Below are 22,502 nucleotides of genomic sequence, written 5' to 3'. Positions count from 1 at the left end.
GAGAGCCCAATGGGAAGGAGGCATAAAGTTCTTTTCCCCATAAGAAAAATCTGAAACAAGCAGAAATTCTAAGAAAAAAACAAACTTTTCAAGAAAGGTAAGGTCCAGATCTGGAGTAGACTAAAATGTGGTATGATTCTGAGCAGTTGGTAGAGTGACAAAGAGGACAGTCCTTCTGAAGTAAAGCTCCAAGTAGCAGAGGGTCACAGCGTGGAACAGGAGGAAACAGAGTCACAGCTTACCTCTGCTTGAATGCCATTTGTTATTTTCAGCTTCCAGAATCACTCTGGTAGGAGAGCGCAGAAGACTTAAATGTGGTTCTAGAAAAGGATGCAAATGTTCTTAGTTTTATCAGCTTAAAAGTAAAACTTGACAAAGGGGAGGAAAGATGGGAGGAACTTTCTCCTTATTCAAAGTGGAGTTGGGAAGTGTTGTCCATAACTAATAGGATAAGAAATAGCAGTTTAAGGATATTTAAGGTCACAGACTTAACCAATAATAATAAGGGAACTAAAATTAGCTGTATGACTATAGAGAAAGGAGGAGAGAGATACATGGTAGTAGCTAAGTCCTCATTTGTCTTGGAGGAAATTGGTAAATAATGCCTTGTACAGGCTCGGGGCCCATAGTACAGTGGTTATGGCGCCAGCCACATACACTGAGGGCGGCCGGTTCTAACCCGGTCCAGGCCCGCTAAACAACTGCAACAACAACAAAAAAAATAGCTGGACGTTGTGGTAGGTGCCTGTAGTCCCAGCTACTTGGGAGGCTGAGGCAAAAAGAATAGCTTAAGCCTAAGAGTTGGAGGTTGCTGTGAGCTGTGATGCGACAGCACTCTACCGAGGGTGACATAGAGAGATTCTATCTCAATTAAAAAAAAAGAAGAAAGAGTTGCATAAACATATTACAGAGTGATATGGAGGTAATCACCACAACTAAAGAGAGAAAGTAAAAGATAGTTTCCTAAGGACCAAGATTGGAAGAAGGAACAGTTTTTCATTTGATTATGTTTGACTATATGTATATATTACTTTGATAATTCTCTTCATAGTACCAGTATTAAACAACTTTGTTACACAACAGAATGTGTATGTTATAAATCTTGACAGAATAAAAAATAACCTAACAAAAAAAAAGTAAAAAATAACCTAACAAATATTTATCTTTGATAGGTATCAATCAGTAATGTAATTTTTAGTGGCAATTGTAAATAATATTTTTCCTTAAACTGAGACCACTGTTGGTATATTTAACTTAATGCTAGTGTATAATGATAGTAGATAATCTATATGGGAATGTCAGTTGATGTTCTTTCCTAGAAAAAAGTATATATTTTTAATTGATGATTCCAATCTCTCTGTGTTTTTAACCTAGAAGAGGAATCTCTTGTTGGCATTTGAAGCTGCTGAAAGTGTAGGCATCAAGCCCAGCCTGGTAAGTATTCTGTTTTGTATCCTGTGTGATACTTTATTCTAAGTGGATGAAAAAAAAACTTTATGTTATCTACTAAACAATTTCTTTGTTTGTTTTGAGACAAAGTCTTAAGCTGTTGCTTTGGGTAGAGTGCTATAGCATCATAGCTCACAGCAATCTCCAACTCAGGCTCAAGCGATCCTCTTGCCTCAGTTTTTCTATTTTTAGTAGAGATGGGGTCTCACTCTTGCTCAGGTTGGTCTCAAACTCGTAAGCTCAAGCAATCCACCTGCCTCGGCCTCCCAGAGTGCTAGGATTACAGGTGTGAGCCACCAAGCCCCACCCAAATGTAATTTTTAAAAAATATCAATACATAGGGCGGCGCCTGTGGCTCAGTCAGTAAGGTGCCGGCCCCATATACCCAGGGTGGCGGGTTCAAACCCGGCCTCGGCTGAACTGCAACCAAAAAATAGCTGGGCGTTGTGGCGGGCGCCTGTAGTCCCAGCTACTCGGGAGGCTGAGGCAAGAGAATCACTTAAGCCCAGGAGTTGGAGGTTGCTGTGAGCTGTGTGAGGCCATGGCACTCTACCGAGGGCCATAAAGTGAGACTCTGTCTCTACAAAAAGAAAAAAAAAAGACACTAAAAAAATATCAATACATAACCAAGCTCCCAAGAAACAATGGAAAATAACCAGCTGCCAGAAATTTTAAAAGAAGTAAAACCAGAGCCATAAGCATGAGCTAATAAAGATTGTGGTAACTCCAGGGGTAGTGTGGGGATGGTGGTGTAGAGCTCATAATAAATGGATACCTAATGCATCTAGGCCGCGATGGCTATGGGCTTTATTTAATGTCTGCACAGGAATGGGAAGTAATGAGCAGAGAGTTAGTACTGAGGTTCCCCCATAAAGCCAAGGCTCACAACATGCTGTTCTCAGTGAAAGGTGAAGATTTAAAAACTCCACCTAGGGTGGCGCCTGTGGCTCAGTCTGTAGGGCGCCGGCCCCATATACCGAGGGTGGTGGGTTCAAACCCAGCCCCGGCCAAACTGCAACCAAAAAATAGCCCGGCGTTGTGGCGGGCGCCTGTAGTCCCAGCTACTCGGGAGGCTGAGGCAAGAGAATCGCTTAAGCCCAGGAGTTGGAGGTTGCTGTGAGCTGTGTGAGGCCAGGGCACTCTACCGAGGGCCATAGAGTGAGACTCTGTCTCTACAAAAAAAAAAACTCCACCTGCCAGACCAGGGAGATGGCATGGAAGCGTATTTCCATCTTAGATTTTTTTTTATAGGCAAAAGAAAGGTAAAAAAGGAAGGGAAGAGAAAGAGAGAGAGAGAAAGAAAAAGAAAGGAAAGAAAGAGAGAAAAAGAAAGAAAGAAAATTTCTTATAAGAAAAGAAAACAGGGCCAAATGAGGTTGGGAGTCCAAATTCATCATATCCATGCTACATGTAGCCCTTAGCTTATACTCTGGTACAGAAAGCTACTGGGCTGGTAGTGCAAGGGCTGCTGAAAATATGTTCACAAGCCAAAGTTATAAAAAACTCCGGAATAGGGGCGGCGCCTGTGGCTCAGTGAGTAGGGCGCCGGCCCCATACACCGAGGGTGGCGGGTTCAAACCCAGCCCCGGCCAAACTGCGACAAAAAAATAGCCAGGCGTTGTGGCAGACGCCTGTAGTCCCAGCTGCTCGGGAGGCTGAGGCAGGAGAATCGCGTAAGCCCAAGAGTTAGAGGTTGCTGTGAGCCGTGTGATGCCACGGCACTCTACCCAAGGGCTGTACAGTAAGACTCTGACTCTACAAAAAGAAAAAAAAAACTCCGGAATAAAAAATAAAAAAAAACTCCGGAATATATTCAACTTAATGTAATCAGCAGATAAAACAAACTAAAGAAATAAAAGGATGAATAAAACAAAACTCCTAGAAATGAAAATTTGGGGTTAAAAACACAATGAAATGGGTTGCCAAACAGATTAGATACAGCAGAAGACGATGAACTGGAAAATAAATATAAGGAAATTACCCAGAATATAAAAAAGACATTAAAAAGCAGAAAATACACCAGGCAAGTTCTATTTAGTTAATATAGTTCATCTTCAAGAAATGGAAAACCCAGCTAACAATGGCTCAAACCATAAAGATGTAAACAGAAGTCCAAAAGCAGTTTCCAGAGTGAGTCACTGCTTAATGCTATAATCAAGAACTCTAGAGTGTCTTTTCTCTGCAACTCCACCTTTAATGAGGCTTTTGTCCTCGTACTTGTGCTTTTGTGGTTGAAGGTGGCTCCCAAGCTCCAGACACCAGTTCCACATGCAGGGCAGGAAGAAAGGGGAAGAAACAGAGCAAGTGTTCACCTTTGGAGAGGAAAGTAAAAGGCTCCCTGGGGTTCCCACAGCTCATTGGCAGTACTTTGTTTACATGGCTACCTCAGCTGCAAGGGCATTTGAGGAAGTGAGTGTATAACATTTCCAGTTTCTTTAGTGGGAAGCTGTGAAGGAGAGAGAGGTTGGAGATGACCGTTGGTTCAAGCAAGTAGCAGTTTCTACTACAGAGCTTAAGAAGCATGGAAGATAAAACAGACACTGGACATGCCCAGTATCCAGTGGGAATGCCAGAAGTTAGAGGATAGAGAGAATGAAACAGAGATAGTCTTGGAAGATGTGGTACCTGAAATTTTCCTGAATGATGAAAGAGTCCATACGTTCTTAATGAATCTCAAGGAGGATGAATAATACAGAATATCCATCTAGACACAACATAAAGAAACTGCGAAAAAGCAAAAACAAGACAAATGGGCGGCACCTGTGGCTCAAGGAGTAGGGCGCTGGTCCCATATGCCGGAGGTGGTGGGTTCAAACCTAGCCCCGGCCAAAAACCAAAAAAAAAAAAAAAAACAAGACAAATAACCTATCAAAAATTTCTACTAATGGTTCGGCACCTGTGGCTAAGGCACTAACCACATACACCTGAGCTGGCAGGTTCAAATCCAGCCCGGGCCCTCCAAACAACAATGACAGCTGCAACCAAAAAACAGCCGGGCGTTGTGGTGGGTGCCTGTAGTCCCAGCTACTTGGGTTATGGAGACAGGAGACTCGCTTGAGCCTAGGAGTTGGAGGTTGCTGTGAGCTGTGATGTCACAGCACTCTACCCAGGACAACAGCTTGAGGCTCTGTCTCAAAAAAAATAAATAAATAAAATTTTCTACTAACATGGCTCAGTGCCTGTAGCTCAGTGGCTAGGGTGCCAACCACGTACACCAGGGTTGGTGGGTTTGAACCCAGCCCGGGCCTGCCAAACAACAATGACAACTACAACTACAGCAACAACAAAAAATAGCCGGGTGTTGTAGTGGGCGCCTGTAGTCCCAGCTACTTGGGAGGCTGAGGCAAGAAAATCGCTTAAGCCCAAGACTTGAGGTTGCTGTGAGCTGTGACACCACGGCACTCTACCCCAGGTGACATAGTGAGAAAAGACAACCTTTGATGAAAGGCTCGAATAGGCAAGTCACAGAAGAGGGTGGACAGATGGCCAGTAGACATTATAAAAGGTGTTCAGTCTCATTACTGATCAGAAAAATCTAAGTTGAAATAACAGTGAGGTACAATTTTATAACCCTGAGAGGATGTGGGGAATCTAAGAAAGGAAAGGTAAAGGTCCAGCTGTCACATGAATCTTAGTACTGTGGACAATGTTGTGCAAATATAATCTTGAAACAGAACAGTTTTCTATAAAAACATCAACATATCTCTTCAAATATCAAATGTAAATATTTCTCTATAACTTACTCAAAAAGAAATAGAAAAATAGAACTTTAACCATCAAAAAGGATGAATTCAGCCAGGCATAGTGGCTCATCTCTGTAATCCAGGAGTTTGAGACCAGTCTGGGCAACATAGGGAGACCCTGAATCTATAAAGAAAAGTTTTTTTAACTAGGTGGGCATGGTAGCACACAGCTATAATCCTACCTACTCAGGAGGGTGAAGTGGGAAGATCACTTGAGGCCAAAGGTTCAAGATCAGACTGGGCAACAGAGTAAGACCTCCCCATTTCTTAAAAAAAAAAAAAAAGTATATAAAAACTTTTTAATGTAGTCTTGCAAACAAAAAATGTCCTAATAAGCCCAAATTCTTTTAAATTTTTAAAAAATTGATATCCCTATATGTATTCACAAGTCCAGGGAATTATTAAGAAGAGAGAGGGAGCTTACACAGCTGATCAAGATGGAGTAACAGGGATCTCCCTTCAGAAAAAACGAAACAACTAACACAGTATATACAGAGTTTATATAAGGATCAACGATCTGATGAGAATTTAAAGATTATATTATACACAGAACATGAGGGCTGTTCAGAAAATATCCAGCCATATACTAATAATATGAAAAATAGAGTCATACATGGCTGGGTACTTTCCAGCTCTCCCTTGTACATTTTTCTTTGTAGTGTTATAGTTAACATCTGCTTATTTTTTAATTTAGTAATTTTTCTTAAATTTCACCTAATGTTCTATGGAAGTTATTAGTTGGAAAGTGGATAGGATCACCTTGTCTCAATTGTCAGAGCCAGCAATTTCACTTATACACATAGTCTGGACCCGCCAATACACGTGATAATTAACTCTAAAGCATTTTAGGAATGTTTGTAAGCAGTCTAACCAGTTTAGACCATCGACAAGATAGAAATTTCCTACATTCTTAAATTTGCTTTTCAATATCTTGATGTAGATTGAAGAATAATATATTGAATTACACAAGACACTTTTAAACTACACTCAATCAGAAGCACCAGCAGTAATAATTCCAAGTTTTTGATCAAGTTCTATTGTTAGATTCTGCAGGGAAATTTTCCAAATATTCAAGTAAATATAAGTTTCTGGCCATAGCATATTAGCAAGGATGAGATCTTTTAAAAGTGCAGTTCTGCAATGTTCCCCAAATTTTAGAAAGGATTCCTCCTCAACTATATGGAATGAGAGGGGCCTAGCCTGCCATATGCTGAGTATGAGCAACTTCCTACCAAAGGGTTAGGTGAGAGAGGGTATGTGGTACCATGTCATTACTATAAAAACACAGCTGGAGACTGGGACAGTGGCTCACACCTGTAATCCCAACACTTTGGAAGGCCAAGGCAGAAGGATCACTTGAGGCCAGGAGTTGAGCCCAGCTGGGCAACACTGAAAGACCTCATCTGCACACACACACCAAAAAAAAAAAAAAAAAACAGAAAAACTAGCCTGGCATGGTGGTGGGCGCCTGTGGCCCCAGCTACTTGGGAGGATGAGGCAGGAGAATCATTTGAGCGCAAGGGTTTAAGTGAGCTATGATGCCAGGGCACTCTAGCCTGAGCAGCATAATGAGTCAAAACACAAACAAAAAATAGCAGTGAGAATGTTTGTCCTCCGGGCGCTGTGTGTGTCTTAGTGTGGGGACACTGCCACACCTGGCCATTTAGTCTGTGCGGACCGTCGCTCACCTAGATAGCCGTGCACATGCAGGCCGACTGCCTCATCAAAACACAGGATTTTATGAGGTTATCAGAGTGATTCCTGGGTGTACCTACAGGATAAACTTGAGAAGGTCTGTACTTAAATGGTTAATTTAAGCTTGCGACAACCTGAGTGGAACTGGAAACCGTTCTTCTAAGTTGAAACATGGCAAGAGTGGAGAAACACACACACACCCAATACCAAATTAGATAAGGCATCAACACCCAAGTGCACATACGGAGGTAAATCTCGTGAAGAGTGGGCGGGCAGGGGGCGGAGCGTCACTCCCTGCAGTGAAGGGTGGACTTAATCAGTTTGACTCAATCTGTACAAAAATAAACAAAAGTATGTAAACAGAACGTGTATGCCCACTAATGTTCTGAAATTTTTTTTTTATACGACTTGATTTTTTATTTTTTATTTATTTATTTATTTATTTTTGTTGTTGTTGCAGTTTGGCCAGGGCTGGGCTTGAACCTGCCACCCTCGGCATATGGGACCGGCACCCTACTCACTGAGCCACAGGCGCCGCCCTAATGTTCTGAAAATTTTAAAAAGAAAAGATTTGAAAGTGAAAACTGCCCTGAAGATTGAGTGTTGTGTCAGTCAGCAGGCAGGGCCACTGTCCTGTACCTCCCCATTAAAGCCGAGGGCCACCAGCTGCATTTTCAAGGAGCAGTAATATTTTGAAAGGAATCTTTTTTTTCTGAGTAGTAACTCTCAATAGGGGGTTTAAATTATTCAATAAAACATGCTGTAAAGAGGGGGAAAAAGTTAATTTAAGCTTAATTACATGATGAACATTTTTTGCATACATGTGCCAGGCACCATTCTGGGCATTTTCCACGTCCAGACGTCTTGGACCCTCACAGAGTGCTGTGAGGTAGATACGCTCCCAGGTGGGCTGCAAAGGCAGAGCAGAGCCCAGCAGGGCCGCTCTCAAGCCTGCCAACCCTACGCCCTCCCCTCACAGACAGCTGTGTCCACCTTCGGTCTCATAGAGCACAATCTGTCCACAGTACAATATAGCTTGTGTCCTGTTATATTACTCTTTATCTGATTATATGGCATATCCCCTCCCCCACCTCCACAAGACCATGAGCTCCCAAGAGCAAGAAGCTGTATCTTTTTTTAATTGTTTTTTATTATGGTAAAACACATGTAACGTAAGATTTTTGTCATCTTAGCAACTTTTAGTTTATATTTCAGTGCCATTAAATACAATCATACTGTTGGTGCAGCTGTCTCTGCTTTCCATCTCCAGAGCTCTCTTCATCTCCTCACACTCATTCTCTGCACCCATTAAACACTAATGCTATTGTGTCCTCCTCCAGCCTCTGGCAGCCACCAGACCTCTTTCTGTCTGTGTGGATTTGCCACATAGCCACTGCACTCCAGCCTGGGCAACATAGCAAGCCCCTGTCTCTTTTTTTTTTTTTTTTTTTTGAGACAGCCTCAAGCTGTCACCCTGGGTAGAGTGCCGTGGCATCACAGTTCACAGCAACCTCCAGCTCCTGGGCTCAAGCAATTCTCCTGCCTCCGCCTCCCAAGTAGCTGGGACTACAGGCGCCGGCCACAACGCCCGGCTATTTTTTGGTTGCAGCCGTCATTGTTGTTTGGCGGGCCCGGGCTGGATTCCAACCCACCAGCTCATGTGTATGTGGCTGGTGCCTTAGCCGCTTGAGCCACAGGCACCGAGCCAAGCCCCTGTCTCTTGAAAAAAAAGAAAAACAAAAATGATCTCATAAATGATTTGTTGTGGTAGTTGTGGTTTTAGTGCCTCCATGTCCTTGCCAATATTTGGCATTGTTTTTTTTTAGATTTTTAACCATTCTAATGCAAGCCTGATAGTGTCTCTTTTAAGTTGGCATTTCCTTCCTGGAAACTACGCCATGCCTCTCTTCACTTGCTTATTTGCAAGCTCATCTGTGGTCAAGTGTCTGCTCAGAGCCTTTGCTTACTTTTTAGTTTGATTGTTTTCTTAGTGTTGAATCTTAAGAATTTTATTGTGTATTCTGGATATAAGTCCTTTATCATATATGTGATTTTCAGATACTTTCTTTCAGTCTGTGGCTTTTTCTTTTCATTCTCATAACAGTAACTTTCTCAGAGCAAAGTTTTAAATTTTGATGAAATCTAGTCGGTCAGTGCTTTTCTTTCTTGATCATGCTTTTAGTGTTGCGTGTAAAAACTCAGTGCCTAGCCGAGCATTGTGGCAGGCGCCTGTAGTCCCAGCTACTTGGGAGGCGGAGGCAAGAGAATCGCTTGAGCCAGGAGTTGGAGGTTCCTGTGAGCTGTGATGCCACGGCACTCTACCCAGGCGACAGCTTGAGGCTCTGTCTCAAAAATAAATAAATAAATAAATAAATAAAACTCAGTGCCAAACCCAGGGCCACACAGATTTTCTCCTATATTTTTCTCGAGAACTTTTATAATTTTGACTTTTACATTTAGATCTATGATCCATTTCAAATTACCTTTTGTGTAAACTATAAATATGAGTTTAGCTTTTTTTCTTCTTGCTTATGGGCATCCATTTGTTTCAGCACCATTTGTTTAAAAGATCATCCTTTTTCTGTTGAATTGCCTTTTTATCTTTGTCAAAAGTCAGTTGACTATATTTATGTGGTTCTATTTCTAGACTCTAATGGCTTTATTAGAAACCTTGAAATCTATCAAATCTGCATTATACATAGATAAGCACAGTAGACACCCACCAGCGTAAAATTACCCAAAAATTAAAGATCAGAGCCTAGATTCTACAGTGGTCTTAGAGGTAGAAACAAAGCAATAAACTTCTATACAACAAGGTGAACAGAAATCTACCCCCTTACCAAATATTTAATAAACGTGAACAGCTTGAACTCCCCACTGAAGAAACATAGGCTAGTTCAATGGATAGATAAATATAAGCCTAGCCGGGTGTTATGGAGGGCGCCTGTAATCCCGGCTATTTGGAAGGCTGAGGGAAGAGAATCACTTGAGCCAAAGAGTTTGAGGTTGCTGTGAACTATGATACCATGGCACTCTACTGAGGGTGACAAATGAGACTCTGTCTCGAAAGAAAGAAAAATGCAAGCCAAGAGCAGGCGTGGTGGCTCACGCCTAGAATCCTAACACTCTGGGAGGCTGAGGGGGATGATTGCTTGAGCTCAGGAGTTTGAGACCAGCCTGAGCAAGAGCGAGACCCCATCGCCACTAAAAATAAATAAATGAATGAAAAAAATAGCCATTGGGTGTAGTGGTGGGCACCTCTAGTCCCAGCTATATGGAATGCTGAGGCAAGAGGATCACATTAACCCAAGAGATTGAGGTTGCTGTGAGCTCTGATGATGCCATGACACTCTACCCAGAGTGATAGAGTGAGACTCTGTCTCAAGAAAAAGAAAGAAAGAAAGAAAAAGAAACAACAATCCTAAATATTTACATACCCAACACAGGTACACCCAGATTTATAAAGCAAACCTTACTTCATCTAAGCAAAATAACAAACAGCAGCATCATAAAAGCCAGGGACTTCACCCCACTAACAAAACTGGACAGAGCCTCCACACCGGCTGGGCGTGGCGGCTCACACCTGTAATCCCAGAACTCCGGGAGCCTAAGGGGGTAGATTGCTTGAGCTCAGGAGTCCAAGATCAAGAGAGAAACACCATCCCTACTAAAAATAGAAAAACTAGCTGAGCATTATGGCAGGCACCTGTATACCCAGCTACTTGGAGGCTGAGGCAGGAAGATAGCTTGAGCCCAGGAGCTTGCGGTTGCTGTAAGCTATGATGATGCCACAGCACTCTACCTAGGGCAACAGAGTGAGACTGTCTCAAAAATAAAAAAACCTTGGCTCAGCATCTGTGGCTCAAGCAGCTAAGGTGCCAGCCACATACACCTGAGCTGGCGGGTTTGAATCCAGCCTGGGCCCGCCAAACAATGATGGCTACAACCAAAAAAATAGCCGGGTATTGTGGCGGGCGCCTGTAGTCCCAGCTACTTGGGAGGCAGAGGCAGGAGACTCGTTTGAGCCCAGGAGTTGGAGGTTGCTGTGAGCTGTGACACGACAGCACTCTACCCAGAGTGACAGCTTGAGGCTCCGTCTCAAAAAAAAAACCAAACAAACCTCAAGCAGAAAATAAAGAGATAATGGACTTAAGCATGACTCTAGAACAAATTGGCTTAAGACATTTACAAAACACTCTACCCCAAAACTACTGAATATGTATTCTTCTCATCAGCTCATTGGTCGTTCTCTAAGATTGACAACACGCTAGGCCACAAAACGTGTCTCAACAAATTTTAAAAAATAGATCATGTGTCTTTTTTAGACCACAGTGGAATAAAATTAGAAATCAAGTGCAGGGCAGCGCCTGTGGCTCAGTGAGCAGGGCGCCGGCCCCATATGCCGAGGGTGGCGGGTTCAAACCCAGCCCCGGCCAAACTGCAACAGAAAAATAGCCGGGCGTTGTGGCGGGCACCTGTAGTCCCAGCTACTCAGGAGGCTGAGACAGGAGAATTGCCTAAGCCCAGGAGTTGGAGGTTGCTGTGAGCTGTGTGAGGCCACGGCACTCTACCGAGGGCAATAAAGTAAAACTCTGTCTGTACAAAAAAAAAAAAAAGAAATCAAGTGCAACAGAAACACTTACCTCTGCACCAAGTCATGGAGACTAAACAACCTACGACTTAATGATAGTTGGACCATGGAGGAAATTAAGATGAAAATCAAAAGATTCTTTGAACTAAATGATAAAGAGAATACAAGTTACAAAAATAAATAAATAAATAAATCTGTGGTATATGGCTAAAGCAGTCCTCTGAGAGGAAAATCCATAGCATGTATCCAAAAGATAGACAGATTATAAATCAACAATCTAATGAATTGTCTCAAGGGACTAGAAAAGGAAAAGCAAACCAATCCCCAACCCAATAGAAGAAAAGAAATAACAAAGGTCAGAGCAGAACTAAATGAAATTAATAACAAAATAATTATTCAGAAGATTTATTAAACAAAAAGTTGAGGTTGGGTGCAGTGGCTCACACCTGTAATCCTAGCACTCTGGGAGGCCGAGGCAGATGGATTGCTTGATATCATGAGTTTGAGACCAGCCTGAACAACAGCAAGACCCCATCTATACAGAAAATAGAAAAACTAGCTGGGCATTGTGGCAGGCGCCTGTAGTCCCAGCTACTTGGAAGGCTGAGGCAAAAAGATTGCTTGAGCCCAAGAGACTGACGTTACTGTGAGCTGTGACGATGCCATGACAATCTACCCAGGGCAACAGAGTGGGTAGAATCCTGTCTCAAAAAATTGGTTCTTTGAAAAGATAAGCAAAATCAATAGGCCTTTCATTATATTAAACAGAAATAAAATGAAAAGAACTCCAATAAGCTCTATCAGAAATGAAAAAAGCAGGTATTACAACTGAAATATTTCCAAAGCACAGAAATACAAAATATTATCTCTGAATACTATAAAAATCCTATGTACATAAACTTGTAAACATTAAGGAAATGGACAAATTAGTGGAAACACATAACCTCTCTGGGCTTAATCAGGAAGAAATGGAACTCCTGGTCCAATATCAAGTAACAAAATTGAAACATCAATAAAAAGTCTTTCAGCAGGCGGGACACAGTGGCTCACACTTACAATCCTAGCATTCTGGGAGTCCAAGGCAGGTAGATTGCCTGAGCTCAAGAGTTTGAGACCAACTTGAACAAGAGCAAGACCCCTCTCTACTAAAAATAGATAAATTAGTTCAGCAAAGTCTCAGGCTAGAGAATCAATGTACACAAATCAGTAGTATTCCTATACCCCAACAACAGGCAAGCTGAGAATCAAATCCTGCACACACATTGTCAGATTTAGTACTCTAATTTTATTGTTGTTGTTATTGTAAATGGTATTTTTTTTTTATTTGTTTGTTTTTTGAGACCACCTCAAGCTGTTGCCCTGGGTAGAGTGCTGTGAAATCATAACTCACAGCAACCTCCAACTCTTGGGCTCAAGTGATCCTCTTGCCTAAGTTTTTCTATTTTTAGTGGAGACCAGGTCTCACTTTAGCTCAGGCTGGTCTCGAACTTGTGATCTCGAGCAGTCCACTCACCCTGGCCTCCCAGAGTGCTAGGATTACAGGCATGAGCCACCAAGCCCAGCTTGTGTTTTCTTATTACAAATTCCAGCTGTTGGTTTCTGGTATATAGGAAAGCAATTGACTTTTGTATATTGACTTTGTATCCTGAAACTTTACCAAATTTACATGTAGATTGTTTGGGGCTTTCTACAAAGGCAGTCATGACATCTGCAAATAAAAGCAGTTTTACTTCTTCCTTTCCACTCTGCATGCCGTTCTTTCTTTTCATGCTTTACTGCCCTGGCTGGAGCTTCCAGGACAGGGTTAAGTGTACGTGGGAGAGGATGCCTTCATCTTCGTCCTGATTTCCTGGGGGAAGTGTTCAAGTCTTTCACTAGTAAATGTGATGCTGTTGGTTCGGGTCCATGTATCACCAAAGAAACAAGTTCCTTTCTATTCCTAGTTTTTTGAGAATTTTTATTAAAAATAAAAAAAAAATGTCCTTATTGAATTGCATGTAATGCTTTTTCTTCATCCATTGATACGATCAGGTGATTTTTCTTATTCAGTCTGTTAATATGATGAATTACATAGATTTATGAATATGAACCCTGCTTGCGTGTCTGGGATGAGCCCCATTTAGTCATGATGTGTTACACTTTTCACAGATTAATGAATTCAGTTTGCTAATACTTGTTAATGGTTTTTGTGTCCACGTTCACGTGAGAAATTGGCCTGAAGTTTCCCTGTAATGTCTGTCTCTGGTTTTGGTGTTAGGGTGATCTGGTGTCATAGAATGAGCTGGAAAGTGTTCCTCTTCTTCTGTTTTTTGAAATAAATTGTGTAGAGTTTGGTATTATTTCTTTTTTAAGTATTTGATAGAAGCCACCAATGAAACATAGGTATGGCAATTTTTCGGAATTGTAGTTTTTAACTACTACTGCAAACAGATATCATGCATTATAAGATTGTAACCAATGCAGCATACTCTTTCTTCTGAAATGTACAAAATATTTCTTTAATATTTAATCTTAAATGTGATATTAACAGTGTACCAAATATTTTTAATTCAATTATTGTTAGGTTGAGGATGTAAGATAGTCTGAGCAAAACTGTGAATGTCAGTTGGACTTCTGAATCCTCTCTGAAATTGAAGTCACATCCTTCCCACCACCCAGAGGAAGGTGGAAGGTGCCTTCTCCTGTGAGTTTGTGGCTTCTTTCCCTTCTCAGAGCTCATCTGTCTCCAGTACGGTGCACTCAGTTCTTATCACTTCTTGTCTACGCTGTCGTGCGTGCAGCCCCCCTGGTGTGAGGCTGTCCACTTTTCAGGGATCAGTCTGCATGCACAGCCAGGATGGCAGCAGTCTGAGCCAAAGGAGACCTCGTATCCTTGTGTTCTGAGAAAGTTTTGTTTTTCCTTTAAAATTGCCTAGTGTGTAGTGTATTCATTCCACTTGCTCCCTTTCTCCCCCTTTCCCCTGACTATTGATAGGCTGTTAATTTTCTGGTGTAGCCAAGGAATGAAATGGGTAAACTCTATTTAGATGTTGTCAAGTCAGAGAATAAATGGCTCCTTAACAGCCACAGCCAGCGCCGTCCCCACCCAGAAACAGAAACAGATGTGCTAAGTTTGGCACTATTTTTCCATTGCATCCACACTTCTGGCTTTACCTCAGGATCCTTTCCTTCTGTTCTCTTGTGACCACTAAATAATCTGAATGCAGTCCCAGAGTTAATTATTAACCATGTTCAGTGGCACAGGTTTTAGAAAAGCCAGATGGAGCGCCCTGTGGGTACCCAGCTCTCTGGCCTCCATTCTATGCTTGCTTATTACAAGTTTACTCACAAAATTAGCAAAAGTAAAGAAAACTTCTCAAAAAAAAAAAAAAAAGAAAAAGAAAAAAAATCACTAAACTGGTCAAAAAAATTAAATGATAACACTTAATGCTGGTAAAATAAATGGTTACATTTTAGATTGGTTCAAGACTTCTGTGATAATCCCACCAGTAGGAATTTATCTTAAGGAACCAATCCAGCACACAGGAGCAATCCTACACAGAGATGCTGGGGTGAAGCCTGTACTTAATGGTGAGGAGGTGAACGTGAGCTGCCTGTCACTTCACGTCCTGCTGTACTGGCCACTGAGCGAGAGACACACGGGCGGGGAGCTGCGCTTGTGAATGCACAGGGAAGAGGCACAGTGGCTTCTTACCTCACCCACTGCGGTGGGAGCCTGGGAAATGTAATTAGAAAAGTGTAAATTTTTTTACACTTTTTTTTGTTGTTTTGTTTTTTTTTGTTTTGTTAAATTTTTTTACACTTTTGTTGTTTTGGGGTTTTTTGTTTGTTTTGTTTTGTTTTTGTTGTTGTTGTTGTTGTTGTTTTGAGACAGAGTCTCAAGCTGTTACCCTGGATAGAGTGCTGTGGCGTCATAGCTCATAGCAACCTCCAATTCAGGTTCAAGCTATTCTTTTGCTTCAGTTTTTGTATTTTTAGTAGAGATGGGATCTTGCTTTTGCTCAGGCTGGTCTTGAACGCGTGAGCTCAAGCAATCCACCAGCCTCTGGCTCCCAGGATTACAGGCATGAGACACAGTGTCCAGCAGGTAATTGTATTTGGTGTTGTTTTTTTTTTTTAATTTTGCTTTTAATTGGCTTTCAGTTGTCTTAAGTTTGAAGTTTTGGGGTTTTTTTCTTAATTTTCTTTTTTTTTGGAGATTTTGGCCAGGGCTGGGTTTGAACCCGCCACCTCCAGTATATGGGGCTGGCGCCCTACTCACTGAGCCACAGGCTCTGCCTCTTTTTTCTTTTATTTATTTATTTATTATTATTGTTATTATTTTTAATTGAGACAGTTTCACTATGTGGCCCTTGGTAGAGTGCTGTGGCATCACAGCTCACAGCAACCTCCAACTCTTGGGCTCAAACGATTCTCTTGCCTCAGACTCCCAAGTAGCTGGGACTACAGGTCCCCACCACAACACCCAGCATTTTTTTGTAGAGACGGGGTCTCACTCTGGCTCAGGGTGGTCTCAAACCTCTGAGCTCAGGATAGACCACCTGCCTCAGCCTCCCAGAGTGTTAGGATTACAGGTGTGAGCCACCATGTCTGGCCAGAAATTATTGGTCATTTTTTCTTTTTAAAACTTTTTTTTTTTGAGACAGAGTCTCACTATGGCAACTTTGGTAGAGTACTGTGGCATCACAGCTCACAGCAACCTCAAACTCTTGGGCTTACATGATTCTTTTACCTCAGCCCCCAAAGTAGCTGGGACCACAGGCACCTGCCACAACACCCAGCTACGGGCACCAAGCCCTTTAAAACTTTTTCTTTTTTTTTGCAGTTTTGGGTTGGGGCCAGGTTTGAACCCGCCACCTCCAGTATATGGGGCCAGCGCCCTACTCCTTGAGCCACAGGTACCGCCCCCCCTTTAAAACTTTTTTGAAAAGATGAAAGCAACAGGAAGTCATGTCTTGTGTTTTTGGAAAGGACAGTATCTCCAAGTAAGAGGGAAGACGGGGCTTCTCCTCTACCTCTCCATGTTTGGTGGTGTTGCCATCACCTTGCGTCTGTGTAGGTGGGCAGCACATGGCCTGACCTGGACCTGCGTCCCTTGGTGGGGGTGGGGGTGGGTCTGTGCTGTGCCACTTGTGACTGTCCGCTCGTCCTGCAGGAGCTCAGCGAGATGCTATACACAGACCGGCCCGACTGGCAGAGCGTGATGCAGTACGTGGCCCAGATCTACAAGTACTTTGAGACGTAACCATGGAGGGCCTGCGCGCAGCTGCCCCACCACCTGCTGGAATTTATCCTGGAAGCGCCTGGTCACTGTCCACCAACCCTGGTCTGCCCACCACCCAACCATCAAGCTCCAAAGGAAGGCTCGGCCCAAGTGGAGAAAGCAGAGCTGGGCCCACCAAGTCCTGATCTCAGATGCAAACGTGTTTTGGAGTGTGACTTGGGGACCCTTTGCCCTCCTGTGGATGCTTCTAAAGAGGGTGGCTTCTCTCCTTCCAGACCTTGGTCCCACAGCCAGGTTCATGTGCCAGTCACATTGGGTGACTTAACACGTCATCTGCACACAGCTTTAGGACAAATAGCACCTCCAGATCAATCTCTTTGGCTAAACGTATCCTGGCTTTTGCCTTTATGAAAATTTTGCCCTTGCCAAATCCCTCCTTCCACCCCTGGCAAAAAAAAATCAAAGCAAAACAAAACAAAGCATTTGCTCCAGAGCCACCTGGAAACACTTGGCCCTGCCTTTTGGAGACTGTGTTCAGGTTCTAGGTAACAGGTCTCATACTTAGCACGTGATGACATCTTTGAGGGCTCACAGTCCTTGTTTGATTCCTGTATCAAAAGTGAAGCAAATGCAGTTGTGGAGGAGCCACCAGGCCCTGTGCTGGCTGCCAGGTGTCCTGCACCCGCCACATGCAGCCTCTCCACCTGCCCTTCGTCCTCCCGGTCAGCACCCCCACTTACACATGCACACAGAACATGACAGAAAGTGTGTGTGAAATGGTTCTGCACAGCTAGGCTGCGAAGTGTGACTGGGACAGTGAGCAGACACCAGATCTAAACAACATCTCAGTCTAGCCTGGCTGGTCTTTGGTGCTTCGGTAGGCCCCTTTATTTGCATGACAAAAAGGAGCCCTTCCTGAGCCGGGATGGCCCATTTTTGTATTAGCAGTGGCCCCAATATCCTGCTGCTTATCCTGAGTGGCAGCAGACCCCTCCCCAGACGTGCCCCAGTCCCTTCAGAAGTGCTTGATCCAGCCCAGGTAAACACTTGGTGGCCCTTCTTTACCCTTCTGGGCAGATAAATGTGCCTACCACGGCAGGTGAGGGTGCAGTTCCCACAGGTGGTGGAGGTAAATGTGTGGTGCCCATCAGTGTGTGTCTGCAGTGCCAAACAGCTGCGCAGTGCCCTCTGACAAAGGACTGCCCTTGCAATAAGTCACTAATTACAGTTACTGCTGTTATTTAGAGTAAACCTCGGATTGCTGATCTGACCCACCTGTTCAGAGCCAGGGCCTAATGGACGTGAAGCTGGTCTCCATGTGGGGAGAAGCATGCACTCTGTCCTCACTCTCCATTCCAGACCTGTGCAGAGGTGTTAGCTGGGCTCCACTGGTCCCTCCCTGCTCCTCCAGCTGCCCCAACTGCCCTGGGACAAGAGACTCTGCCTCAGGACCCTGTTAATGGTGCCCCATTTGGCTCAATATCAAGAGTCTCCAGGGATGTTTTGGAAACACTCTGGCCTGCCCTGTGAGTGGTTCAGAACATCTGGGAGGGGACCAGAGACGTAGTATTTGATATATTTTCAAGGTGCTGTGAGTGACTCTGACACACAGCTGTGTTGGGAACCACTAAAGGGGGAGGGCCACCTTTTGTGGGTGGCCGGGCTGCAGCCCTTGGAGCTCCTCACCAGGGTCCTTGACATCGTGGGCTCTTTTTGCTTTTAAATGGAAGTTTGAGGCACAGTCAAAAGCAATTTAACCTGCTCCTTCCTGACGAGCACACCCGAGTGAGAGCTCACGCCTGCGCTGCCCTGCACTGGTGTGGTGGTGTGTTTCCACTGTGCCTGCCTCCGCTTTGCCCGCCGCTAAAGTGGGGAGAGTGATGTCCCCGCGGCAGGGTTAAGCTGCGGCTGGTTGCGTTTAGGCTGGAGTTACTCAGAGCTTTGTGTGGGAGAGGCAGCTGAGGGCTTGGGATATCCAAAGAGAGTGTGTAGCATGATTGGTTCTCTGCTTTGAGTGATTATGTGTAAATGACATAGAACCAGCTCTGGGCACAGCAGTCTCTGTGCCAGGTGGTTCCAGCCCCACCCATGTTGCCGCTGATTTTGGCCAAACTCGTCCATTCTTGTCTGTGTCCTGCTCCCTATAGATGAAAAAGAAGGAAAGAAATGTCATATGAAAGAAAGGCCACTTGCAATTCATTTTTATGACTCAAAGAGGTTCCCTGACTGCCATTTTCTTTCTCAGTGGACACCCATGTAGAGGAGGAATGGCATATCCTATCCAGAGAGACACCTGGTGTTTTAGGGTCAGTGGCAGGTCTGGACCTGGGGCCTGGGGCCACGACTGATGGCCTCAGGGGTGCAGGGACACAGCCTGGCAGGCTCCCCCTAGGCCAGATGCTGTCAGCTAGCCTGTGGGGTACAGGTCCTAGTGGAGGTGGCCCCACCTGGCTGGGCCAAGGGGAAGGTTTTGGGGTCCAATTTAACAGGAGAGCTCAGAGTACCAGGTGAATGTGGAACATGGGTAAACTCTGAAAGCACGGCAGCGCCTGTGTCTCCTTCACTTCTGTTCAGCAGCTTGTATGATCCCCAGTGTTCTCCCCCGAGGTTCTTAGAGACCACCAGAGCCTTGCTTCTATTTTCCCTCAGCCAGTATCGGTCATTTAAAATTATTTGGTTGTTCCACAAATCCCTTTTTTAAAAATGTATGATTTTCACATAAGACAGCTGCAAAACACAAGACCCAGTAGAGAGAAATCCTCAACTCTCTGCACTGTGAGTTGTTTCATGGACTGAATCCCGGGGCCCCACCCTGCAGGGACAATGCTCCGAGGAACTTCTCTTATCTTAGTCCCTTCTCACTTCAAAAACAATGTTAGTCTTTTGTTTTCCTTCTTCATTCAGTTGTTTTATGGCTTTTATGGAGATCATCCCGAGTAGATGGCATGGGTGTTAGACAGAAACACCACCCCCGTTCGCAGGCGGCGAGGGCAGACTCGGGCCTCAGATGCAGACCCCCGTGCCACATCCAGCCTTGGTCCTTTCCTTCCCATGCTCAAGTGCCATTTTGAGATGACCTGACACATGCATAGAGGAGATGACCTTGCAGCCTTTTTAAAAAAGTATTTTTAACATCTACAGTTGCCCAAATACACTGGGTGTTTGTTTCATGCCTCTGACCCAGGTTAGAGTTTTGCTAAATCTGTGACGTGCTCAGTAGCTCACTGATTTTAACTACATTAGTTGAACGCAGCTGATACATCTGTGGCCTCGTTTCTATAAAGAGCACAGTAGATTGTACCAAGCACTGTCAGGACATGACATGCTAACATAGATATATATTTAACAGAAGAGTGTACAATGTCTGACTGACTGTAATATTTCTAATAAATATATTTTGTTTCTGATTATGATTTTTTTCCCAGTGACATTTATAGTTAGTATTTTCACAGAGTGCTGAGCTTCCGTGGAGTCTTCTCAAACCAGTATCTTCAGGTGCATACTCCTTGTTAGGCCTTAGCTGCCACAGCATCTGCTCTTGCAGGCAGTGCCGGAACCTTGTAGAGGACTGGGATCCCTCCTGGCTCCTTCTGCCTCCTTTCGTCTTACTGAGGCTGAGGGAGCTGTGAGGACCACCTGTCAGGACCCAGACAGGATGCTGCCACACTGCGCAGATGTGCACCCTCCATGCGTGGTATCGTGCATGACACAGGGAAGGCACCTCAAAGGAACTTTCACGGCTGCTACGTGGACACAGGACGGGCCAAATGCCACTTTCTGCAACTGTTGTTCCTCAACGGCTTTTAGCTTGAAATATTCCCCATGCCAGTGGGCACATTTGGGGTGGCTTGCCCTTAACTTTGCACCATGACTCATGGTCTGGTGTCTTATCAGGCCAGCAGCCCAGCCCACCAGGGAAAAGGAGGTGGCCTAGCCCAGAACCTTCACTTCTCCTTCCTCCTCTGCCCCAAAGTGAATGAAGCATCATCACCACACCCCAGGCCTCGGCTGTCCTGGCACATGCTTTGTGGTCTGCGGACCATGGTTTACAGCAGCCACTTAGCACCGAAGCCACACGGCATCTTTCTTGGCCTTTCCAGCCCAGTTCCTCTTTCAGCAATGGAGGGGACACGCCTACCCCAGGCAGGGGTGGTGTCAGATGAGGTGAGAGCCTCCCCATGGGTGCTCACTGTGGGTCTGTTATGTCACTGTCCGCGGCAGTGGTCTCTGCTGCTCAGGAGGACTGGGTGGCCCACGGATGTGCCCACAGCTGGCTTTCCTTCTCTAGGTGAGAAGGCCTTGGATTCTTATACTATACATCCTGTTATGCCACACGCTGGGCTCCTTGGAGGCAGAGCTGCGTTTTTATTTGCTCATGATGCTTCAACCTAATGGGTGATAATTTTTTATTAATTGGTGGGCACATCTAGCCACCACTCACTCTCACTGCAGGTTGGAATTCCTCATTAAACTGTGGGGGATAAACACCTCCACATCCAGCCTCGTTTTAGGGCTGCAGTCAGTGGTGTGAGCAATTGTTTCTAGCATTTTCTATCTTGATAGTAAAAATTCCAGAATTACAAACAGAAAAGACTCCTGAGGAGAAACTCAAAGCCTGACTACCCTAAAAACTTCATCATTTTTTTCCCCTTTGCTAACTTCACATCTGGTATCGTAAGTGAAATGACACATTTTCAAGTGTAATTGTAACTCACCTTCCTTACTAAAACCTCAGCAAGATTTTTCTAGATTATGAAAAATACACCATAAAAGGATTTGGCCTGGATATTTCACAGGGTTGGCCAAAGGGCCCTGTCACCCCTCCCACTTGTCCATCTGGGTGCCTATTTATATCACTTCTTAAACCAGATCATTACTCTTGTATCAGAAAAATAAAGCAAAACATAAAATGGAACATGGGAAAATTTAGCCACAACTTGCTTTTACTGCTGTGTGTGACCTCAGAAGTCTTGGCCACCATTTGAAAAGCCTGATACTAGAGAAAACATCTGCTGGAGAAGAAACCTCAGACCTTCTCAGGGGTGGGACAGCTTCCCTGGGTTCCTCTGACAGCCAGGAACAGACCCAGACACGCGTGTCACAGCAGTGAGGAAGATGAGCCCATTCTCAGTTCTGGGAGGCATTTCAGACTCACACTTAATTCCCACAAATCTGACCACCTCTGGTTGGAGGTAAGGAAAAAAGTTTTGTTTTTTTTTTTTAAAAAGGATGTCTCTGTTGCCACCTGTCAGCGCAGGCAATCATCACATGCCACAGAAAGCAGGAGGCGGGATATGTACTGTCCCCTTGCACAGGCTCAGTTCTGGGGAACAGGGTGTGGACTTCTTGGGCAACATTATTCTGCCACGGCCATCTTTTCTGTCTTCCTCTTCCCACCGATCATCAGTATCGTCTTTCTGTATTTCCTGGGTATAATTGCCCGCTGTATTAGTCAGGGTTCTCCAGACAGACCCAAGAGGAGAGAGGTAGGTAGATGGAAAGGGAATGAGATTATTACAAGGACTGGCTCACATGATTGTGGAAACTGAGAAGCCCCACAATCTGCTATTTGCGAGCTGGAGACCCCGGAAGGCCAGAGAGTCGGTGGCTGAGGTTCTGCTTTAGGGTGAAGGCCTGACAACCAGTAGGGCCAAGGGCCGGAGGTTGATGTCCACCCGCATGCGTGCAGTGAGCTCAGCAAACTAGACTCCCTCTGCCTTTTGGTTCTTTTTTTTTTTTTTGTAGAGACGGAGTCTCACTGTACCGCCCTCAGTAGAGTGCCGTGGCGTCACATGGCTCA

At 44.4% G+C, this 22,502-nt stretch overlaps 1 protein-coding gene across 4 annotated transcripts in view; it reads left to right on the top strand.

Annotated features, from left to right (window-relative positions):
• The window catches only part of SPECC1 (sperm antigen with calponin homology and coiled-coil domains 1), a 358,846-nt gene extending 341,487 nt beyond the window's left edge, over nucleotides 1-17,359 (top strand). For all 4 annotated transcript variants that reach the window (XM_053568570.1, XM_053568569.1, XM_053568568.1 and 1 more), the window contains 2 exons: nucleotides 1,375-1,434; nucleotides 16,634-17,359. In XM_053568570.1, coding sequence (XP_053424545.1) covers nucleotides 1,375-1,434; nucleotides 16,634-16,723 — 150 coding nt within the window. In that variant the 3' untranslated portion in view covers nucleotides 16,724-17,359. The remainder of the gene's footprint in view (nucleotides 1-1,374; nucleotides 1,435-16,633) is intronic.
• Nucleotides 17,360-22,502: the final 5,143 nt, after the last annotated feature.

The sequence above is a fragment of the Nycticebus coucang genome, chromosome 18, assembly GCF_027406575.1.
Source record: "Nycticebus coucang isolate mNycCou1 chromosome 18, mNycCou1.pri, whole genome shotgun sequence".
In the NCBI taxonomy this organism is placed as follows: domain Eukaryota; kingdom Metazoa; phylum Chordata; class Mammalia; order Primates; family Lorisidae; genus Nycticebus; species Nycticebus coucang.
Note: the sequence above shows the minus strand (reverse complement) of the source record. Positions and strands in the feature narration are given on the sequence as shown.